The sequence below is a fragment of the Neolamprologus multifasciatus genome, chromosome 1, assembly GCF_963576455.1.
Source record: "Neolamprologus multifasciatus chromosome 1, fNeoMul1.2, whole genome shotgun sequence".
NCBI classification, from domain to species: domain Eukaryota; kingdom Metazoa; phylum Chordata; class Actinopteri; order Cichliformes; family Cichlidae; genus Neolamprologus; species Neolamprologus multifasciatus.
In genome coordinates, this window is record NC_140439.1 from 20510042 (window position 1) to 20529619 (window position 19578).

The 19578-nt window shown below is 39.1% G+C and overlaps 2 protein-coding genes and 1 non-coding gene across 3 annotated transcripts; all 3 read left to right on the forward strand.

Moving 5' to 3' along the window:
* The first annotated feature begins 3267 nt into the window (after positions 1–3267).
* On the forward strand, positions 3268–8343 carry gcshb (glycine cleavage system protein H (aminomethyl carrier), b). Its single transcript, XM_085155556.1, has 5 exons — positions 3268–3456; positions 4469–4548; positions 6841–6904; positions 7010–7141; positions 7319–8343. Exons 1-5 carry the CDS (start codon positions 3315–3317, stop codon positions 7411–7413), a joined length of 513 nt encoding a protein of 170 aa, XP_085011682.1. The 5' UTR covers positions 3268–3314; the 3' UTR covers positions 7414–8343.
* Positions 8344–11031: 2688 nt separating this feature from the next.
* Positions 11032–15997, forward strand: rpl13 (ribosomal protein L13). The gene is made up of 5 exons (XM_085162934.1): positions 11032–11189; positions 12016–12157; positions 14460–14633; positions 15338–15394; positions 15795–15997. Exons 1-5 carry the CDS (start codon positions 11086–11088, stop codon positions 15951–15953), a joined length of 636 nt encoding a protein of 211 aa, XP_085019060.1. The 5' UTR covers positions 11032–11085; the 3' UTR covers positions 15954–15997.
* Positions 15573–15647, forward strand: LOC146525670 (small nucleolar RNA MBII-202). The gene has a single exon (XR_014875517.1). It is a non-coding gene; the product is annotated as a small nucleolar RNA MBII-202 (small nucleolar RNA).
* Positions 15998–19578: the final 3581 nt, after the last annotated feature.

Here is a 19578-nt window from a genome sequence, read left to right on the forward strand (position 1 = left end):
TGGTCATGAGAATTTGCATAATTATGATGAAGGTGACCTCCCAGCCCATTGTTCCTTCAGGGAGCTAGTTTCAGTCATTATGCAAATGTACGTTTATAAGAATGGGGAAACCTGCAGTCAGCTGAGACTGAAGAAGTCTCTTGGACGAGTGAGGAAACATTTCTCCCACTGAAAACGCTACGTCCAGATGAACAGAATCAAACTTTGGAGATTTACTTACCTGGATGATTGAGAATGCATCAAGACTCTTTAAAAGAACATTTTAAATGTTTGTTTACATGCAAGAAAAGTTAGGAAATTTAAAATAAAAGGTTTTGGAGGAAGGTTGGATATTGTTTCTCAATCGCTTTGTCTCCCTTTTGGAGCATCAAGTGTATATACCCTACTATCTTGTTTTCAGAGTATTTTGTGTTGTTGCTCTTGGCTTTAAAAAAAGGTCCCTTTTCATGGTAGATTCAATCACCGGAGCTCTGTGTATGATCAATTTCATTTTAAGTGTCACCAAGCATTGGCTGGAGAGGGTAAAAACTGTTCTAGCTTGTGCCTTTTGAAAGTTTAAGATTAAGTTTACCTTCAAGAGCAAAAACAAGGCCCTGCTCTGTTTTTCTCACAAACAGCTCTGAGTCAAGAACCAATGACTTTTAATCTCTGTCACCCAGACTGTGGTCAAGAGCCGGAGGTTTCTGCAGTGGGGAGCTGTCAGTATTGAAGAAGAAAGCATTTTTTCCACTCACATAATGTCCTGCTTAAACAAATTAGGCCTGCTCATACATTTAAGGTACGCCTAGATGTCCCCAACAACACTTCTGATCCAGAAGTGTTGTTTATTTTATTTATGCCTTTAAAGTCAAAGTGCTCACATGCAAATAGAGAATCAGCAGTTGTTTCTGGACCAGTTGAGCTCCGGTGTAGGGTGAGCCTCAGCATCAGCTTGACAAGCAGACCCACCAACAGCTCTTGCTGATGGTGACTAGAGCAGAAAGAGAGACCTGGGAAATAATACATTTGAGATGAGAACTATGGCCCAGCATGTGGGAGGGCTTTGTATTTTCAAGGGGCTCCAAGTGGAAATACTTAAGTACAACTGCATAATGATTGTAATTAAGAACTTGAGTAAGTGTGCTTTAGTTTCGGCCACTGCAATGAAAGGAAAAGGTGCAACATAATAGAAAGATGGTGAGCCTGCAGTCAGGTTTATTTTATGAGTACATGTGTTTACAGAACTGGGGTCTGATGAAAAAAAGAAACAGTGTGGAGGAGTCCATACATCAGAAACTGTAAAAAAAAAAAATCTGCTTCACTAATCTTTTCCCTACAAGCCAGTGCAGTGATGCCAGAGTTATGTTCATACATCAGACACTGAGACACCACAGCCTTCACAGCTGCAGTCCCAGCAGCATTTTTTCATTTTTTTTCATTGAGTAATTCTGTTTATACCACTGCTTTATATCCTACCAGAGAAACTACAAAATGTTATTCTCTGTAGTCATGTTAAAAAAAACAAAACAAAAAAACAAAACCCCTTCCTTTTAATAACACTACTGATTACCAAACTTTTAGCAAAATACACTTAAATAAGATCATATAACAGGATTGAGCACTATATAAATCTTTTTATGGACATTATATGTGTCATGTAAATAAATCTTTCTCCATAAAATGTACAAAGCAGTTGCAGGAGCAAACCTGTGTATAGTTTAAACAGCTCATCATAAATTCATGCTGCACTCACAGGAAACAGAATCCACATAAGTGGATTGTTTCACTGAGATGTGCACAGCTGACGAGTATCAACCTTTTTATGGAAAATTTGTGTTTTTTTCATCAGGCAAAAGGTACTGTAACAATGGTTAAATGTTTTTATACAGTGACAGGTTGGCTATCTCTGCACACTATTGTTATTTCGTTAAGATACATGTTTGGTTGTGCTGCAGGAAAAAAGGGAGTTAATGTGTGCAGGAAGGGAAGGGGGGTCCTTGTTGTTGTGTGACTGTGCGGGGCTGAAGTGAGGTGTTGCACAAGAGCACTCGCCACGGAGTTAACGGCCCGTTTGCCTGTGTTACCAAATAAACGGACAAACTGAGATCAAAACGTCTGGTTCTTGAGAACATATGGGAACGTTACGGTACTTTTGTTTGATTAGAAATATAGATTTTTGCCCATTGGATGAGCGCATTAATAGGAACAGTATAGTATAACTTATTACATTTATTTAAGTACTTTACTAAAGTACAGGTTAAATGTACCTGCACTTTATTTAGTATAAGTACATTTGCTTCTTCTCTAACATATTTTGTATGTAAACAGAGTACTTTGCGCACCATACTATTTATTTTACAGAATAAGTTACTTATTACTTTGCAGACAAACTGCATTAGCACAGATCAACCTACCCAGCAATACAAGAGTAATTCAAACCGTCAGCAGCTGCAATGATCCAATAACGCATGAATCTGTTAAAAGTGTATTACTGGATTACTTGTTTTACAAAGTGGCAAGAAATATTTAAAATAAATGAAGAAATGCTTTATACTCAAGCAAAAATGTTATAATCATACTTCGGCTGCTAAATAGTGCATATGATTTACAATCAAAAAATATTTACACTGTTGTGAAGCACAACTTTTTTATGTAATAAATTTGTAAGACATAAGGAGCCTGATGTTTTCTAGCATGTGATCACAATTCCCAGATAGCACTCATAGTTGTAGTTAGCTCATTTCAATAACAGGTGTATAAAGTAATTTATAAATACAATTTTAGTCAATATAAAAAGAAAACGTGTTTTTTTCACGGACTTTTTTCACAGAAATATTCTTCTTCTCCTATTTTTTTGCCATTGCAAAAGAAATTCTCAGAAATTAAAGTCTTGGGGTCACCACCACCTCATATAAAATAAATCCTGGAAACGCCCCTGTTAAATAGGCTGCTATCCGACATGTAATTTTACGCAGGCACTTGAATATGTCAGTTTTATTTCAAACTAGAAAATTACAGTTATTGATATTACTGTTATCGCGATTATTGTTTTAATATTATCGTTTTATACATTTTTTTTCAATAGAAAGACAGAGCAAACGTAACAGCCATGTGCTGCCTTATCTACTGTACCTAAGTAGAACATGTAAGCATTTTCTTCTGACCCCATTAACTTTGAATAATTAGCATTTCTTTTTTTAAGTGTGCATTCACTCACTTTTGAGAGCTTTTTGGCCCCGGGTCTCTCACCTCCCACACCGTGTAGTGGGATGGTGCGCGCTCTCGCGGTCAAGTGATTCGCTTTCGATCAAACTGTGGCTTCACACTGAGTGAAGATGGCGATGAGAGCAGCTCTGCGGTGCCTGTCTGCAAACTTTTCGCCCAGACTGCCTCAGCTCTCGCAGGTTTCAGCGACTCGGCTGCAGTGGAGAAGCGGCTCCCCGCGGACGCTGAGCACGTCCTCGGTCCTGTCTGCAGGTAAATATAATACATTTAAAAAATAATTATAATAATAACCCTGACTTGCCAAATGAGCTGTAATGGTACTACATGCGGGTTGCTCACACATTCCTGTCTGACTAATGGGTGGGAATAAAAGGGGTCACACAGTTTGTGTCACTTTCCCACAGGGCGGCACAGAAAAGCGCGAGGAAAGGCAACTAAAACGTGGTTTTAACTTTAAAGAAGCTTCACAGACCGAAGCTTACGTGCAGATAATTAGCCACCACATGTTACGCTGGCTAAAGGGTTCAGACGGCTGTATATATATTCCCTGTGAGAGGAGCACGAGCTCTAAATTGTGATGGTGATCAATTACCCGAGTCTCGTGCAGCCAGAAGCAGCTTGTTAAACAAAAGTCAGTGCTGGTACTGGGCATGAGCTACAAATGGCAGGGGAGGGATGACTATCATGTAGCCTTCATTAATTCTTAATCACAGACACCACCCTATCAGATATCCATACTTACAAAAAATATTCCTGAAGCAAATGAGTACCAGAAAGCGTTTCTTGAGCCGTTTGCCTTGGCAGTTACTGTACTCCTTAGCAATCATCTTGCATAGTTCAGTCTGGTTTGAACTTGTATTCTTCAGTGTTGGTCAGGTGCCAACACTGGAAGCTGTTGAGCCATAACAGTTCACTCCTGCAGGGTAAACGCGACATGAGGAGCGTTGAATCAAAATGGTTCAGTGTTTCTTTTCAAAACTGCAGCTCTGTCAGCTGTGGTTAGTGTTAAAGCAGTGATGGTGAAAATTTACCAAGCCAAAAAACGGGGTTGTGACGTCTGCACAAAGGCCTCAAAGTTAGCTCTTGTAGACAGCACACAACTGGTAGGCTTCCCATTGATGTAACAGCTTGTCAAGAAATTGACGTATGCGAATCAAAAGCGTCATCACTGTTCCACTGGTTCATACTGTTATAATTTCATCTTTAAACATAATCATTTGATCTGTTCCAGACTAATTCTCCTTTTGTTTTTCTCTCTCTGTAGCATTAAAGTTCACAGATAAGCACGAGTGGGTGCAAGTGGAGGGTGGTGTTGGCATTGTTGGTATCAGCAATTATGCTCAGGTAGGTTTGTCTTTCTACTAATTTATGACTCACGTGGTTCAGAGATTTAATTATTACTATCTAAAAATAGCAATAAAATAGTCTGCAGAAAAATCTGCAGTGTGCACTTTAGAGCTGGTCTTTGCCCTCAACTGATGTGCTTTAACAGGCTAATTTAGTGCTTTTATGGCCAATGTTTGACACAATTGATCACTAGCATTGTGCAGGACTGTGCAGACATTCAAAGACTGGAATATCTTTAAACATGAATCTAGCTTTTTAAAGAATTGTTATTACTGCTACTCCTTACACCTGACATACAGTGCTGTGAAAAAGTATCTGACCCCTTCACCTCTCTTTATTGTTGCATAGTTGCAACACGTCTGAGACTATCTAACAATCTGCGTAAATAGTAACCTGCGTAAATACTAAATGCAGTTTGATTTATTAAGGGACAAAATACAACCCAAACCTACCTGGACCTGTGGAAATAAAAGTAATTGTCCCATAAGTCTTATAGCTGGTTTTTCCACCCTTGGAAGCAACACCTGCAATCAGTTTGCAATAACTGACACGAGGCTTTCACATCACTGTGAAGGAATTTTGGACAACTATTCTTTGCAGAATTGTTTTAAATCAGCCACATTGGAGTTTTTTGAACCATGGGCCTAGACTTGGAGGTCCTGATTCTCATTCCAGCCACATCACACTAATTTGCAGACCAACCCCAGTGAAAGCTGAAAGTTCTCGCTCGATGACTCTTAACAGAACCAAATCATCTGCAAAAAGCAGAGATGAAATCCTGAGGCCACTGAACCTGACGCCGTCCAGGAGTTGGAGCCTTATTTCAGGAGTCATAGGATGCGAGGCAGGGTCCTGAGCAGATTACCAGCCAATCACAGGGCTAATACAAACTCACTTCCACACCTGTGGTCACTAGTTAACCTAACAAGCTTCTGTGATCTGTGTAAGGAAACAGAAGCATGTGGAGTAAAGCCAGGCACAGGTAGAACACACACAAAGGCCCGGCTGATTGGGAGGTTCAAAGTAGGAGGTACTGCAAGAGAATGCCGTCTTTCTGAAATGGCATCACATTCAAAATCTTTTCATTTTACCCCTCCTTGCATATTCACTAATTCAATATAGCCTTGGGATGAGGCTTACAAAAGACAGTGTAATGAATCCATGAAACATCCATGTCTTTAAACTAAGAAACAAACCTGAAATTTTTTTTGAATTCTTTCAGGATAATTTTGTATTAATAAGCTGGAGATAATTTAGTATAACATCGACAAGATTGAGTTTCACATTTATGCTGTGAAAGCATTGTTAAAGCTAACTGTGGCAGGCAGCAGTTAATAAAAGTGTGACAAAGCTAAAGCCAGATTTACAGTATATTGCTCTGTTGCAGTACCCTCAACAGACTGCCAGCATTTTAAACCTATCTGGTAAAATCTTACTGTTTTGGCAACAAATTTCATGAACTGTCTAAAAGTAATTCCCAGAAAGTTGATTCTGTTCATCTGGACGTTGTGTTTTGTGTTTATCCTTCACTGAAAAGAGAAGAATTTGTGAGATTTCCTTACCTGGATAAAGCATGCATTAGAACAATTTAAAATAAAATGATCCATCCATCCTCTTCTGCTTATCTGGGGCTAGGTTAAGGTGGCAGCAGCCTAAGCAGAGATGCCCAGACCTCCCACTCCCCAGCCACCAGCCACAGAGGCGTTCCCAGGCCAGGTGAGAGATGTAATCTCACCACACTGGGCCTGCTGTGGGGCCTCCTCTCGGTGGGACATGCCTGGAACACCTCAACCAGGAGGCATTCTAATCAGATCCCAGAATCACCTCAACTGGCTCCTTTCAATGTGGAGGAGCAGCAAGTCCACTCTGAGTCCCTTTCCTCCTGTAGATCCACCACCCCCAGGAGGTGCCATAGGGATCAGGCACAGGGTGGGCAGGGGTGGAGGCCCAGGCTCTGATTTTTGGATACGTAAACTGGCTATTGGGACAATAAAATGATCCAGAACAGTAAAAACCAGACTGACAGTTTTCAGTACTGTGATCATTGAACACAGGGACTCTTTACTTTGAGCCATCCTGCTGTTGCTGACTGCTTATTAAAGCAATAAACTGATTATAGTATTAGACACCCCCCCCCCCCCCCTAAATAAGCTTTGTATTCCTACAGTGCTGTTAGATATTGAAGTACTGTATGAAGTTCTCTAAATCTTAAATAAAAAAAGATTCTTGGACAACTTCGATGTGGTTATATATAATACTTGTGTCATATAGTTTGTTCTGTCATTTTAGGAAGCATTAGGTGATGTGGTATACTGTGGACTCCCTGAAGTTGGCCAAAGACTTGAACAAATGGGTAAGACCTGTGAATTTTTGACATATTTATCAAGTGATTGATTCTAGTATTGAAATAAAAAGTGTTTTTCCTCTGTGTGTGTGTGTGTGTATGTGTGTGTTGCAGATGAATTTGGTGTACTGGAAAGTGTAAAGGCTGCCAGCGAGCTGTACTCACCATTAACAGGAGAGGTGACTGAAATCAACACAGAGCTGGCAGAAAATCCTGGACTTGTGAACAAAGATTGCTATGCAAAGGGTGAGCATCCACCACTCAATGTCATACTTTGCCAGTACACTTGTCCTTGTGATTTCTCAGAATTGCAGGATAGAGGACAACCTGCCAAACCAGTATTACAAAGAAGTAAAATTACAGCTTGTTCTTTTCAGCAAGTACAGCTGTCGATTTTGAAATAAACAAACTCTTATCTTTCAGGATGGATAATCAAGATGACCATCGAAAAGCCCGAAGAACTTGATGGCCTCATGGATCAAGCTGCATATGATAAATTTGTCAAATCACTTGAATAAAATTATAAACTCATTTTGCTTTGTAATTTAATCACAGTCAAAGATTAGTCCCTGCAAGGTTACTAACGTGTAGTGTGTCACACTTATTCATCTGTGGTATTTATTCTGGTACCGGAATCGTGTCCTCAAACTAAAATACTCGACTACAAATGCTCAGTAACAGCTTCCACTTAGAAAGTTCCTTTTTGTTAAGCAACTAGCACATCTAAAGGGCTCTTAATCTCAAGATCTGTCTGTATTATTGGGTCTTGTTTGTGGTGCTTTGCTCCATTACCAATATGTTCACAGATGTGTTAAACAACTTGAACGTGCTGTTTCAAATCCATTTAATAAAATGTGGGCATTTTGTTTGGGTTGTTGTATTTAAACTTGGAAATGAGTCATTTCTCGCATTCTTGGCAAGGCAAGTAATCACAGAGGTGTGTATTGTGAACATGTAGGCACCTATTTGCGAGGCAAGTGACAGCACACCTTTAGCTGTAATATTTTTTGAAGCTCTTCAGACAGACATGTTCAAATCAAATTGCTTCATATGAGCTGCCAGGAGAGACTGCAGCTTTTTGTGTGTGTCTATTATAGTTTAAAATACCTTGACCTTTGCCTTCAGGTGATGATAACCTGAGTTAGTCGAAGCTAGTTAATCAATGATTAATGCCACAGTGGTTTTAAAATCAGTGACTGAACAAAAACATGCACATTCAGGTTGATAATGAGAAGACTGTGATTGGTCTAAATAGGTTATTTCCTGTTTATTCTTGCAGTGTGTTCACCACCAGTGTCTGCTGCTGACTGTAACAACCATTTTTCATATTCCTCCGTTGGATTAAAAAGGCCGGTTTGATCCTCAGTTGGCTTTTAAAACCTGGGAAAAACAGTTCACTTGTTATTGAGTAATGAGAGGAATTCAAAGCAGAAGATGGTAATGTTGTTGGGTTATTTTCTTTATTTAATTAGCTTTATGGACATTAGTGTCCTTCTGCTGGTTTTCAAGTGAGTCCAACACCTTTGTAGGACCGTAGGTGGGATAGTCCCTGAACATCTTTGTTTCCTCTTACAGACACCTGTGCCTAATCTATATTATTTTCATATATTTACACTGCAAAAAAGGAAAAAAACAAATAAAAAATGGTGCTAAAGGCATAAAAATCATAAATTAATCAAAGATGATGGAGCCTACACATTTTTTATTTCATGACTTTTTTCCCCCATGTAAATAAATCACCTTAACCTTTTATAGGACACTCATTCAAATATAAGGAAACTCAAAATTTCAACCCAAGAGTGTTCTCGGAACATATTAGAGCTATATATTTATTATTATATTTATTAAGTGACTGCAACTTTTCATAATTATAACATCCACACACCAAAGTGCATTCCTGTCCATGCTCAAGCAACAGCTTCATGGGGAAGCTTGTGTATGGTGGCACTCTCCAATAAGATGATACTTTCTTTCAATGACTTAAATTCATTCACTGACTTGAGCATATGTATACACCCAAATACAGGGTGTGCTGTTCTCTGACATGGTGATAGGATAGCTTCTGTAAAAGAGCCAAATAGACAGTTGCAAAATTCAATCAGAACTAAATAAACCACACACTGAATTACTACATTGATTTTAGAATTAATAAGACTCACAGTAAACATATATGCAATTTAAGAGCTTTAAAGTAAAAAAAAAATGAACACAATCACATATTACACTATTTTTTATCTTGAAATTACTACAAGTGGTTTAAGCTTCTCACTGAGTGACTGTATAATGTTATACAAACTCGTGGGAGCTTATATGCTGCTCATTATGACTGTCCTACGCTTATACCTAATAATTTATTTTTTAATTTAAAAAATGTTAACTGGATGCATCTGCTGCAGTTCAGCAGTTCTGTCTGAAAATTGATTTACCGACAGAACTGCTGAGTTCCTGAACTGGTACCTCTTTGTTGGATATGCCATATGCACCATGAGGTGCTGTTGCAGTTGCCTTTTGAGAACAGGCCCAGGTTTTGGCATGTTAATGCCTTATTATGCTACATATTACAATGAGGCTTTAGATAAAGTCGAGTACAAGGTCTCTCTCACTGTTCTGAAAATAGCAAGATTACAATGAAAACAGGCTCTTTAACAGCCTTTAATAGCAGGCTGATCGCTTTAATGAGGTAGAATATACCATAAAAGCATCTGACTGAAGATATTTCAACCAAAAAATAAAAATACTAACTATTAGAAAATACACTGATGTGAAAAATCACTTTACCCCTTCCTAATCTCTTCTTGCTTTCTATTTTTAAATTAAGATTTCAGTTATTTTCTGTCAGAAAAACCTGAAGTAGAATGTCCAGCCATCAGTTCCATAACTCATAATTATGGTATATTCTCCTCATTAGCCTGTTATTAAAACACACTGTTGTACTATTTTAAAGATTAAATCTGTGTACATGCGGTTGGACATGAACTAAGGTATAGCCCTGAAAGTTTCGTGGGCACAGTACAGTACGTTTTGATTTTTAAAATATATATATATATATATATATATATATATATATATATATATATATATATATATATATATATATATATATATATATATTTTTTTTTTTTACTGAATTTCTATACTTTGTTATGTTCATATGTTTTTGGAAAATTGTTCAATCCTAACATTTTTCACAATTCGGTTCACTCAGTTCACTCCTGCCATTAGTGATATTTTAAGTTATAATTACAAATATAATCGATAGAACAAAGACATTGCTGATCCGTATGTAAGATACTGCAAACAAAAAAAACTTTTTGTGCATATTTCACTCAAGTTTCAGATCATTAAATCAAACAAATGTAATATTAAACAAAGATAACCCAAGTGAATACAAAAGGCACCCGTTAAATTATTTCATTTTCAAAGATGAAAAGTGCGATTCTCAAGCTACTAAAGCCTCAAACGACCCATTTCTATCCTTGCACGGTTTGCTACGTGTCATTTTTCACTATCTGTATAGAAATGAAACTTAATGTTCACCGTGACCTAGAATTGCTCATCTAAAGACGATATAAATTATTCTTCTACACCAGATTACTTGAAGTACCGCTTATGACTGGCGTTTCCGTTTACGATTTTAAGGGGGTGAATGCTCCTTTACACACTCTTTGATTGGCTGGTTGTTACATATCCCACAATCCACCGCCTTACAACTTCCTTTTTCCTTTCGGCCATTTTCCTCCTTGTAGGTATGTGAAGTTATCCTCCAAAGATTTTCAAAAATCCGTTTCAATCCTCGATTTTCTGTTTGTATTTGTGAGTTTAGCTTATAGTCTGAAAAAGTGCTTTTTGTCATCTTTTAAATAAGGTGATTATTATCATGATTTTTTGTGTTAAATTGCTAAGTAGCTAATGTTTTTATGGAGATGACCGGTGAAGCGATGGCTGTCAGTAGCTATGTTTAAACACTGTCCTACTAAATAAAGATGAACCTACGTGAATGCCGAAATGGCGATGACAAATGGATTATTACATGTAGTAGTTTGTAAGGACATTATCGGGGCATGAAAGTAGCCGGACCCCTCGTTAATGCTTTAACCTAGCATCTTAGCACTGTATGAAGCGGAGGTCCGCCGGCATGACGGTCCGCTCATGTGTATGTGCCACGCTGTGTTGCAGGGAAGCAGGCAGCCATGGCCCCCAGCCGGAATGGAATGATCCTGAACCCTCACTTTCACAAAGACTGGCAGAAAAGAGTGCGCACTTGGTTCAACCAGCCAGCCAGGAAGATCCGCAGGTGAGGACATGGACGTATGCTAACTTGAGCTAGCGTGCCCGTAAATGGTTAGCATCGAATTCGGTTCAAATGGTGGGAATTTTTTTGCCCGTAAAGGATAACTAAACCATGCTGTGGAACCAGGATTCGTCCCATGTGTACATCAATATAATGTTTACATTGACAGACGTTTCTTATACTCTGTAGTTACCGTGTATTATGTGAACGTGCGTGTAACTGTCCCTCAGTCCCATGAGACATTATTAAACTATTAAATAAAACAAACGGAGAAAGTGGTTGAAGTAACTGTACCTTGTTTGATTTGAGCCACCACTTCAGCTGATCAAGCTGTTGGCCAAGCAGGACAATCTTTACGATTTTGGCATCTGTTTGCCTGCAAAATTATACTGAACTAAGCAGATACAGCAAACTTCATGTTTCCTTGTTTTGCTTTTTTCTTCTTTTAACTGATAATGATATTTCACTGATTAGGTATAAGACTGAGGTTGGAGCATGACGCTGTAGTCTTAGAGCTGATGTAGCTTTCTGCTGTGAATCTTAGTAGAACTACAACTGACTGGAGTCTTTTCTAGCAGTTAATGGTTTATGTGGTGCGTTATGTATTGTGTCCTGGTGTTTTACATGTGGTGTCAGCCCTAGAAGTGAATGTTATGACTGTCTTTTTTACCTTCCTATTTGGCAGTCTTTGTTTGGGTCAGTTACTTTTCAGAGGCAAACACATTTGTCCCTCAAGTACATCCTCCTTCGAGGAAGTTGTTCACCGTGCGTCCTTACAGATGTCTAAGAAGGTCTTTTGGTTGATCTAAACTTCTGACTTTTTCCTCAGGCGAAAGGCTCGTCAGGCTAAAGCTCGCCGCATTGCTCCTCGCCCTGTCGCTGGACCACTGAGGCCACAGGTTAGGTGTCCCACTATTAGGTACCATACCAAGGTTCGTTCCGGACGTGGCTTCACCCTCGAGGAACTGAAGGTACGATTGTAGTTCTCTGTAAATGTTTCATTAGAAGGTAAAGCATATCTTTAATTTCTTTAGACCTAAAACTGTTAAAGTTACATGAAACATTCAGTGCGGCATTAATTAAAATGCACACTTGCACACAAGTGCTGCAAGCAAACTGATGTTTGGCAACTGTTTTGTCTGGTGGAAGTTTATTTCTATATCAAAATGAAGCGCTAGAGACTAAAAACTTCAGAAGTGATATTTAGAGTTACTGTGGATGGAAACTTGAACAAACTATCAAGTCAAAGAACTGTGGCTGTAGAAGACCTTAATGTTCTTGTCAACCTTTACCTTGGCAAAAATATCGGGTTCTCCCTGTATGAAGAAAGTAAATGAGCTTTAATCAGAAACTGCTGAGAGCACGAGGGCTTCTTTTGTTTTCTCCAGTTTTAGTGTTTTTATGCATGTGTAACCGTATAAATCAAATAATTTATCTGCCATAAAATTAATCATGAACAGAGCTAAACTATAGTGATGGGATTTCCGGCTCTTTTTAGAGATCCGGCTCTTTCGGCTCGGCTCACTAAAAAGAGCCGGCTCTTTCGGCTCCGAACCGGCTCTTCAGGTTGTTTTGTTGCTTTAATTATTTAATCATTAACAATAATATAAAATTATGCAGAAAAGGAATTACTAATGTAAAAAAAGTGGTTTTATTTATATATGTTTATATATGGCCCCTAGAGACAAAGCACGTACAAACTCTAAAGCATATACAAACTCCAAAAAGCACGTACAAACTCCAAAACACATTTCTAGCATGAACTGAACTTCCAAAACAGAGCTACCCAGATCACTTAAATTACACAATTGAAAGCATGTGTGTATTGTTTGTGTATTTATAGACAAGCACTCATATTTATTCAAATAATTTAAAAAAAAATCATTTACCTGTTACTACCACACACCAAATCCGGTTGTTGATACTTCCTGGCTTGTGTAGCCACTAGGTAACAAAAGCTCAACACTGCGCCCTAGCATCCTGGAGCACTTCTGTTGGTTTTTGTACTTGATTCTGAGTTTGTACGTGCTTCTGAGTTTTTACGTGTTTTGGAGTTTGTACATGCTTCGGGGTTTGTAAGTGCGTCTGAGTTTTTACGTGTTTTGGAGTTTGTACATGCTTCGGGGTTTGTAAGTGCGTCTGAGTTTGTACGCGTTTTGGAGTTTGTACGCGTTTTGGAGTTTGTGCGCGTTTTGGAGTTTGTGCGCGTTTTGGAGTTTGTGCGCGTTTTGGAGTTTGTACGCGTTTTGGAGTTTGTACGCGTTTTGGAGTTTGTACGTGCTTTGTCTCTAAGGTCCACCATAAATATACTTTATTTATTCACTCCACATAAAATGTAATAAATAAATCATATAATACAAAGAACAACTATTTACATTTTAAACTTTTAACTATTTAAAATTTCAGCTTTTTCCTTTTAAACAAATTTAACGTGAAACAACACAAAACACTGCAAACCACAACACAATTAAATATAAATTAAAATATTAAAACAAAAAGAAGATGCACATTCTCTGTCATATGGGCCTGCATGATTTCTGAATCCTTTATCATCTGCAACTGAAAATAGTGGATGATTACTATACCTTTCTAATGTGACGTTGTTGTCCCTCGCTCTCTTTCTCTCTGGCTCTGATCCTGTGCTACTGCGAGTGTAACTAACGCCCCTCCCCCCTCTGCCCAGCGCAAAATATAGGCCGCGCGTGCGAGTTTAGCGGAAAAAAGGGCGAGAGAGAGGGTGAGAGAAAGGAAAAAAAAAAAAAAAACCCTCACGGCTCCCAATAAGGAGCCGGCTCGCGTCGTTCACTTCAAAGAGCCGGCTCTAAGAGCCATTTCGTTCGCGAACGACCCATCACTACTAAACTAAGAGTCTGATCAGCTAAGTAATGAATATCCATGAACTTTGAGTCATAGCCAGCTGTGCTCTCATCATTGGCCATCGCTAGTAAGTGATCTTGTTTTTGCAAGTGACCCTGTATCCCATGGAACTATAAAATGCCTCCAGCAAGCGCGTTAACCATTGATGGCAGATGTGTTCAGGAATGTAACCACTTTGTTTTGCATCACAGCAGTTTAGATTAAGACAAATCTCTGGATCTGCTGCATTTGCTTGATGAATACGTTGAACGCATTTTCTGAATGCTGCTATTTGTTATTTGAAAAGGAAACGATTTTATGCTGACAGCTTGACATCAGTGTTTTATCATGTACAGGCCACGTGATCAAAATCAGAATTGTAAACGATCAAGTCCTCCTGTGCTAATGTTCCCGCAGGCGGCTGGCATCCACAAAAAGACGGCCCGCACCATTGGCATCTCAGTGGACCCTCGCCGCCGCAACAGATCCACAGAATCTCTTCAGGCCAATGTGCAGCGCCTGAAGGAGTACCGCTCCAAGCTCATCCTGTTCCCCAGGAAGGCTTCTGCCCCCAAGAAGGGAGATAGCACTGTAAGTTTTCACATGGCACACAAAGATTAGACTTTGGTGTTTCTCCTTGTTATTAATTTACTTTTTGTTTGTTTGGCGCATTTTCCTGAGAAAAAAACAAGTGTTGAAGCATTCAACAAAAGCATGTGGCCAGTAGGAGTTGGCTGTATATAGAAACTGAAAAAGCACAGTTTTGGAAGCTCTCTTTGGTGTGAATGTACCGTTTCCTTATTTAAAATTACTTAAAAAATAATTTTAATGTATTAAAAAATGGCTAAAATAAGACACGGAAGAGATTATAGAGTCTACAGCAGTTTTTTATGTGTGAAGGATAATTTGATATTTGAATACCTTTTTGGCTGCTTCCTTTAGACTCCATGGGATTTAAGGTTACCTAGGTAACCTGGGGACACGTCTGCTAATTATGAAATTCCGTTAAGCTTGGAAAATGAAGCGTACTGATGAAATTAAAGGTTTCTCTGTTAGATCATTATTAATACATGTCGAATCAGCCGTGCATCAGTATAATAATTCCAGGCTGACTGCTGGAGATGAGCTGCACTCCCACATTCTGCCACCTTTAAATGTGAATATATATAAGTACAATTCCCGTTGGGGTGATTGAAATCAAACCAGACGGTCTTAATAAGCATTTGTTTGATGCCCTAGTGAAAAGTCTTGCTGTCTGTTCCCTTTAAAAATATTTAACTGTTTTGTCATTTCAGGAGGAGGAACTCAAGATGGCCACTCAGCTCACTGGTCCAGTCATGCCCATCAGAACTGTAAGTGACAAATGCAAAGTTACCCTGTGTATCTGTTTATTGATGAGGATTAAGAAAGCTGATGATAATTTGTTTTCGCTGAAGTTATTGGCCAGTTTTACCTGGACCAGTATTACAGAAGTAATGACTGATAAAAGATGCATTAACAGTCTGAACATTTTGCATTACAGCAGTCAGATGATGACAAATCTCCGGAATCTCTGTATTTCTTTGATGAAACACTTGAACCCTTTTTCTGATGACTGCTGTTCACAAAAATAAAAAATCAGCTAGAAAGCTGAACTGATTTTCACAAAATGTTAAATTCTCAAAATTAGACTCAGGCTTTTATACTTGGAGAAACCCTCATTTTGCAGTATTCGCTGTGTGTCTTTACCCTCATTTTGTTTTTCCTCTTTAGGTGCACAAGAAGGAGAAGGCCAGGGTTATCTCCGAGGATGAGAAGAACTTCAAGGCTTTCGCCAGCCTGCGTATGGCTCGCGCCAATGCTCGTCTATTCGGCATTCGTGCCAAGAGAGCCAAAGAGGCTGCTGAGCAGGACGTGGAGAAGAAGAAGTGAAAATAGTCACTATGGAACTTTGCAAAATAAAGTGTTTAAAAAGAGCAAGGTGTGAATGTCATGATTATAATCTCATTTAGATTGACAGATGGCAGTTTTCATGAGCTAATCATAGATAAGCTGGCAAAATTTTATTCCTTCAAGGAGAGAGCCAAGTCGTGCGTCTCTGTCAGCAACATTACACACGAACACCACCAGGTTGCATTTCATAAAACCTGGAGAGGTGCTTGGAGAGCACGAGTGAAGGAAGAACTCGGTAGATAAATGTATTCTAATCAAATATTTAAAAAATGTCAGAACCTTGGAGGATGTCTTCACGGCACTCCATTTCATAGATGGTATAAAATCAGTTTAAAATAGCTGTTGGGTTAAGACTGCTGGCTGATACGTGACAATATGCTGGATCTGAATATATTACAAGTTTTTGCATTATAATGAGAGGAGAAAGAAACCCAGTTTTGGCACTAAGATTCAAACATCTATGAAAACACAAGTTAATCCAAAAACATGATTGTACAATTTAAAAAACAAAACAAAATCAATAGTCTGTTGATAGGGTCTTAATCCAGCAGGTGCTTTGGATGGCAGTAAGATATGTGGATACTAAAAACAACCCACACGGCATTTAATTCAAATCAAATCACTTTTATTGTCACATCACATGTGCAGGTACACTGGTACAGTACATGCGAGTGAAATTCTTGTGTGCGAGCTTCACAAGCAGCAGAGTCGTGCAAAAATACAATAACATAAAACAAGCAAAATATAAGGATGGCTAAATCTGAGACTAATAAATATATGTACAATATATAATAGTATATGCATCACTGGATGTGTATACTAAATATGTTTTTCTACGTGTGTGTGTATACAATTCACATCTTTGACTTGTGTTAAAGTTCAATTATTTTACTTTTTTGTATTACATTTATGAGTCCTGGTCAGCTGCAGAGTAGATTGGTGGGGTTAAAAGTTGAGAGACCAGTCCCCAGTACAGCACTGGGACACATCTGTCTGTAGTGCAGCAGCTGTGAACTTGCTCTAAATTTGGTTCAGCGTGTATAACTGACGCATTTACAACAGTAGGGGGCACTGTAGGTACAACATGTAGATCATTGATGCAGACGTCAAATAAATCGAATAGTTCTAAATTAATATTATCTTTTGTAATGTGTCAAACTTGATCATTTAAGACTCTTAATCAGCGTATCAGTAACTCAGGAGTGGGAAATACTCCAGTTAAATCCTTCAGTTTTTTCTTAATGTGGTCCAAAAACAAAAAAACAAAACAAAACTCAAGTTTAAAGCAGGGTTTAAGCCAGGAAGATCCTCTGAAAAAACTGATTGCCAAAATATTAAAAGACCTGTATATTATTTACAGCATGGTAATGCAAAGGTGAGTGGATATCAACAAAAGCCCGGAAAGAAGGTCAGGAGAGGTGGACGGTAATAAAAGAAAGAAAGAAAGTTGGAAAGTTTTACATTGACCCCCTGCAGGAAAACAAAGTTGAATGTTAAATTCTCAACTTTTGTCTGGCAGGCATGAACCAAGACTTATGTAAAGCCCTGCTATTACAGCCGAGGCTCTGCACATTTTGCATTTTGTGTTCTGTGGGTGTTCTGATAAAGTGAAATGAATAAATATACAAAACAACACCGGAGCAGAACAACACAAAATCTCGCTGATGGAGTGAGATTTCCTGCCTCCAATGCATTACTCACTACACTGTGAGGAAAGTGTCAAAGATTCTGTATGCTCAGCATGTCAACGTACACAAGCTGGAAATAAAAAAGCAGGATGTGGGGGACTCCGTGCCCTTGAGTCTCCTTAGAGTGTCTCTGTGGTCCCGCGGTCTGGACGTCCATAAATAATTCAGCTGATGAAGGTGAGTGGACAGTCAGGTTGGTTGGACAGGGGTGATTGATATGGCTGATAGGAGCTCAAATGGATGGTCCTGTTAGTCGTATGATAGGGTTTTGCAAAAATAACCAATACACAGAGAAAAAAAAAGGCTTTAGAAATATTGCTACCCCAACTAAATGGCTTATCTGCCATTTATGTGCAGTCATTGAATCAGGATGGACACATTCAACTATCACCGTGTCTCATTAATGGCCACTGGGATGAATTTCCTGTTTTACAATGCTGCATTAAATGCTTAACAAAATATAGATATTCTTATTGATTTCTGCCGGGAATCTCATTCCCTGCATTTCACCCATCCTGTGGATTAGGATAGAGGGCCCAGCCACCGGGCAGGAGAAGATTGTTAAGTCAATGTACCCCAAATCATAAAAAAGCCGCCCAGAGATGAGTGACTTTGTTTTAAGTTGATGGACAGAAATTCTTTTAACAACTTTAACAATCCCTTTAACTCCTTTATTGAGCAAGTAATCACAGACTCACTACCTCAGATACACTTTTAAAGAATAAATCCATATCCCTTTCTCACCTTAATCTATAACTGTAGCGTGGAGAGCTGAATGAGCTGAATGTCTTCTTTTTTTTGCTGCTCAACAAAACATCTCACATTGACTGTTTGACGTCCAATTGCAGTCAGTGAGGCTGAGCATCCGGCAGTGTCAGCTTCTCTATGGTTTACCCTTTGTAAAAGGAGAATTGCAACCTTTTTGACCACAGTGTTAAAACGAGTCAAACATGACGCCTGGAGATAGCAGCTTCCATCACCGGTAAGAAAACTTTAGAATCAATAATGTCTTTGAAACCCTCTAAAAACCTTCCTGTGGACAGAAATACCTCCACTCAGTGGAGCTGCTGGTGGAAAATTTTACACAAATGCACTGAGGGAGCTTGACTAGACTAAAAAAAAAATCTGAGTGCACCAGACCATGTGTAGAGATCCTCCTATTTGGGTTATTGTACATGCAATGTGGTCAGCAGCACCAAGGCAAGCACTGAATGTGACTGGGGAGAAGCAGCAGGGGGACTCGGAATAGATAATCCATGTGTAAACGCAGGGAACGTCCTGTGAGGTGCTCAACCGACACAGCAGCAGCAGCAGCAGCAGCAGATGGTCGTTGTTTGGAGCTGTGGCGTAACAGGGCTCAGGTGTGTGCCCCAAAGCAGACGCTTAATACCACCTCTGAATACCCATGGAAGAAGAGGCAGTGAGGGTGAAAACTCCAGGAGAGATCTGCCTCTATCGGAAAGCAGCCAGTGTGCGCGCGTTAAACACTGGCTGCTGATCCAGGCTTCTTTTGTCTGAAGTGCTTCACACGTAAAATCAACCTGAGAGCAATGCGTGTGCATTTTTATTTATTTACTTTGAATGAGTAACATGGTGATCATCTCAGCAGAGTAGTTAATTAGAAGCAGGGAGCCAAATGTTTTACATCTCATGCTGCTGGAATGATTTTATTGACTTGCCCATCTGCTTTGAAAGCCTCTCAAAGCCTCATATCCTCTTGATATAAAGACCAGATTTTAATGCGGCGCAAGTCAAATGAAAGCAAAGAATGTTCCACGTATCCGAAGGACATTTTAGCACCGTGAGGTTTAAAAAGCTTCTGGAATAAAATGTTAAAATGTGAAGCCTACACTTTGCTTTTGTCATTCACTTTGCCACAATAACTAACAGCCAGCTGTACAAGTTGCTTTCAGACA

Excerpts from the sequence above, each read along its gene's own strand:
- gcshb (XM_085155556.1), top strand. The coding sequence starts at position 3,315 with ATGGCGATGAGAGCAGCTCTGCGGTGCCTGTCTGCAAACTTTTCGCCC. Across the intron at positions 6,905-7,009 it reads CCAAAGACTTGAACAAATGG|ATGAATTTGGTGTACTGGAA; the intron begins GTAAGACCTGTG and ends TGTGTGTTGCAG. Across the intron at positions 7,142-7,318 it reads CAAAGATTGCTATGCAAAGG|GATGGATAATCAAGATGACC; the intron begins GTGAGCATCCAC and ends CTTATCTTTCAG.
- rpl13 (XM_085162934.1), top strand. The coding sequence starts at position 11,086 with ATGGCCCCCAGCCGGAATGGAATGATCCTGAACCCTCACTTTCACAAA. Across the intron at positions 11,190-12,015 it reads CCAGCCAGGAAGATCCGCAG|GCGAAAGGCTCGTCAGGCTA; the intron begins GTGAGGACATGG and ends CTTTTTCCTCAG. Across the intron at positions 12,158-14,459 it reads TCACCCTCGAGGAACTGAAG|GCGGCTGGCATCCACAAAAA; the intron begins GTACGATTGTAG and ends ATGTTCCCGCAG.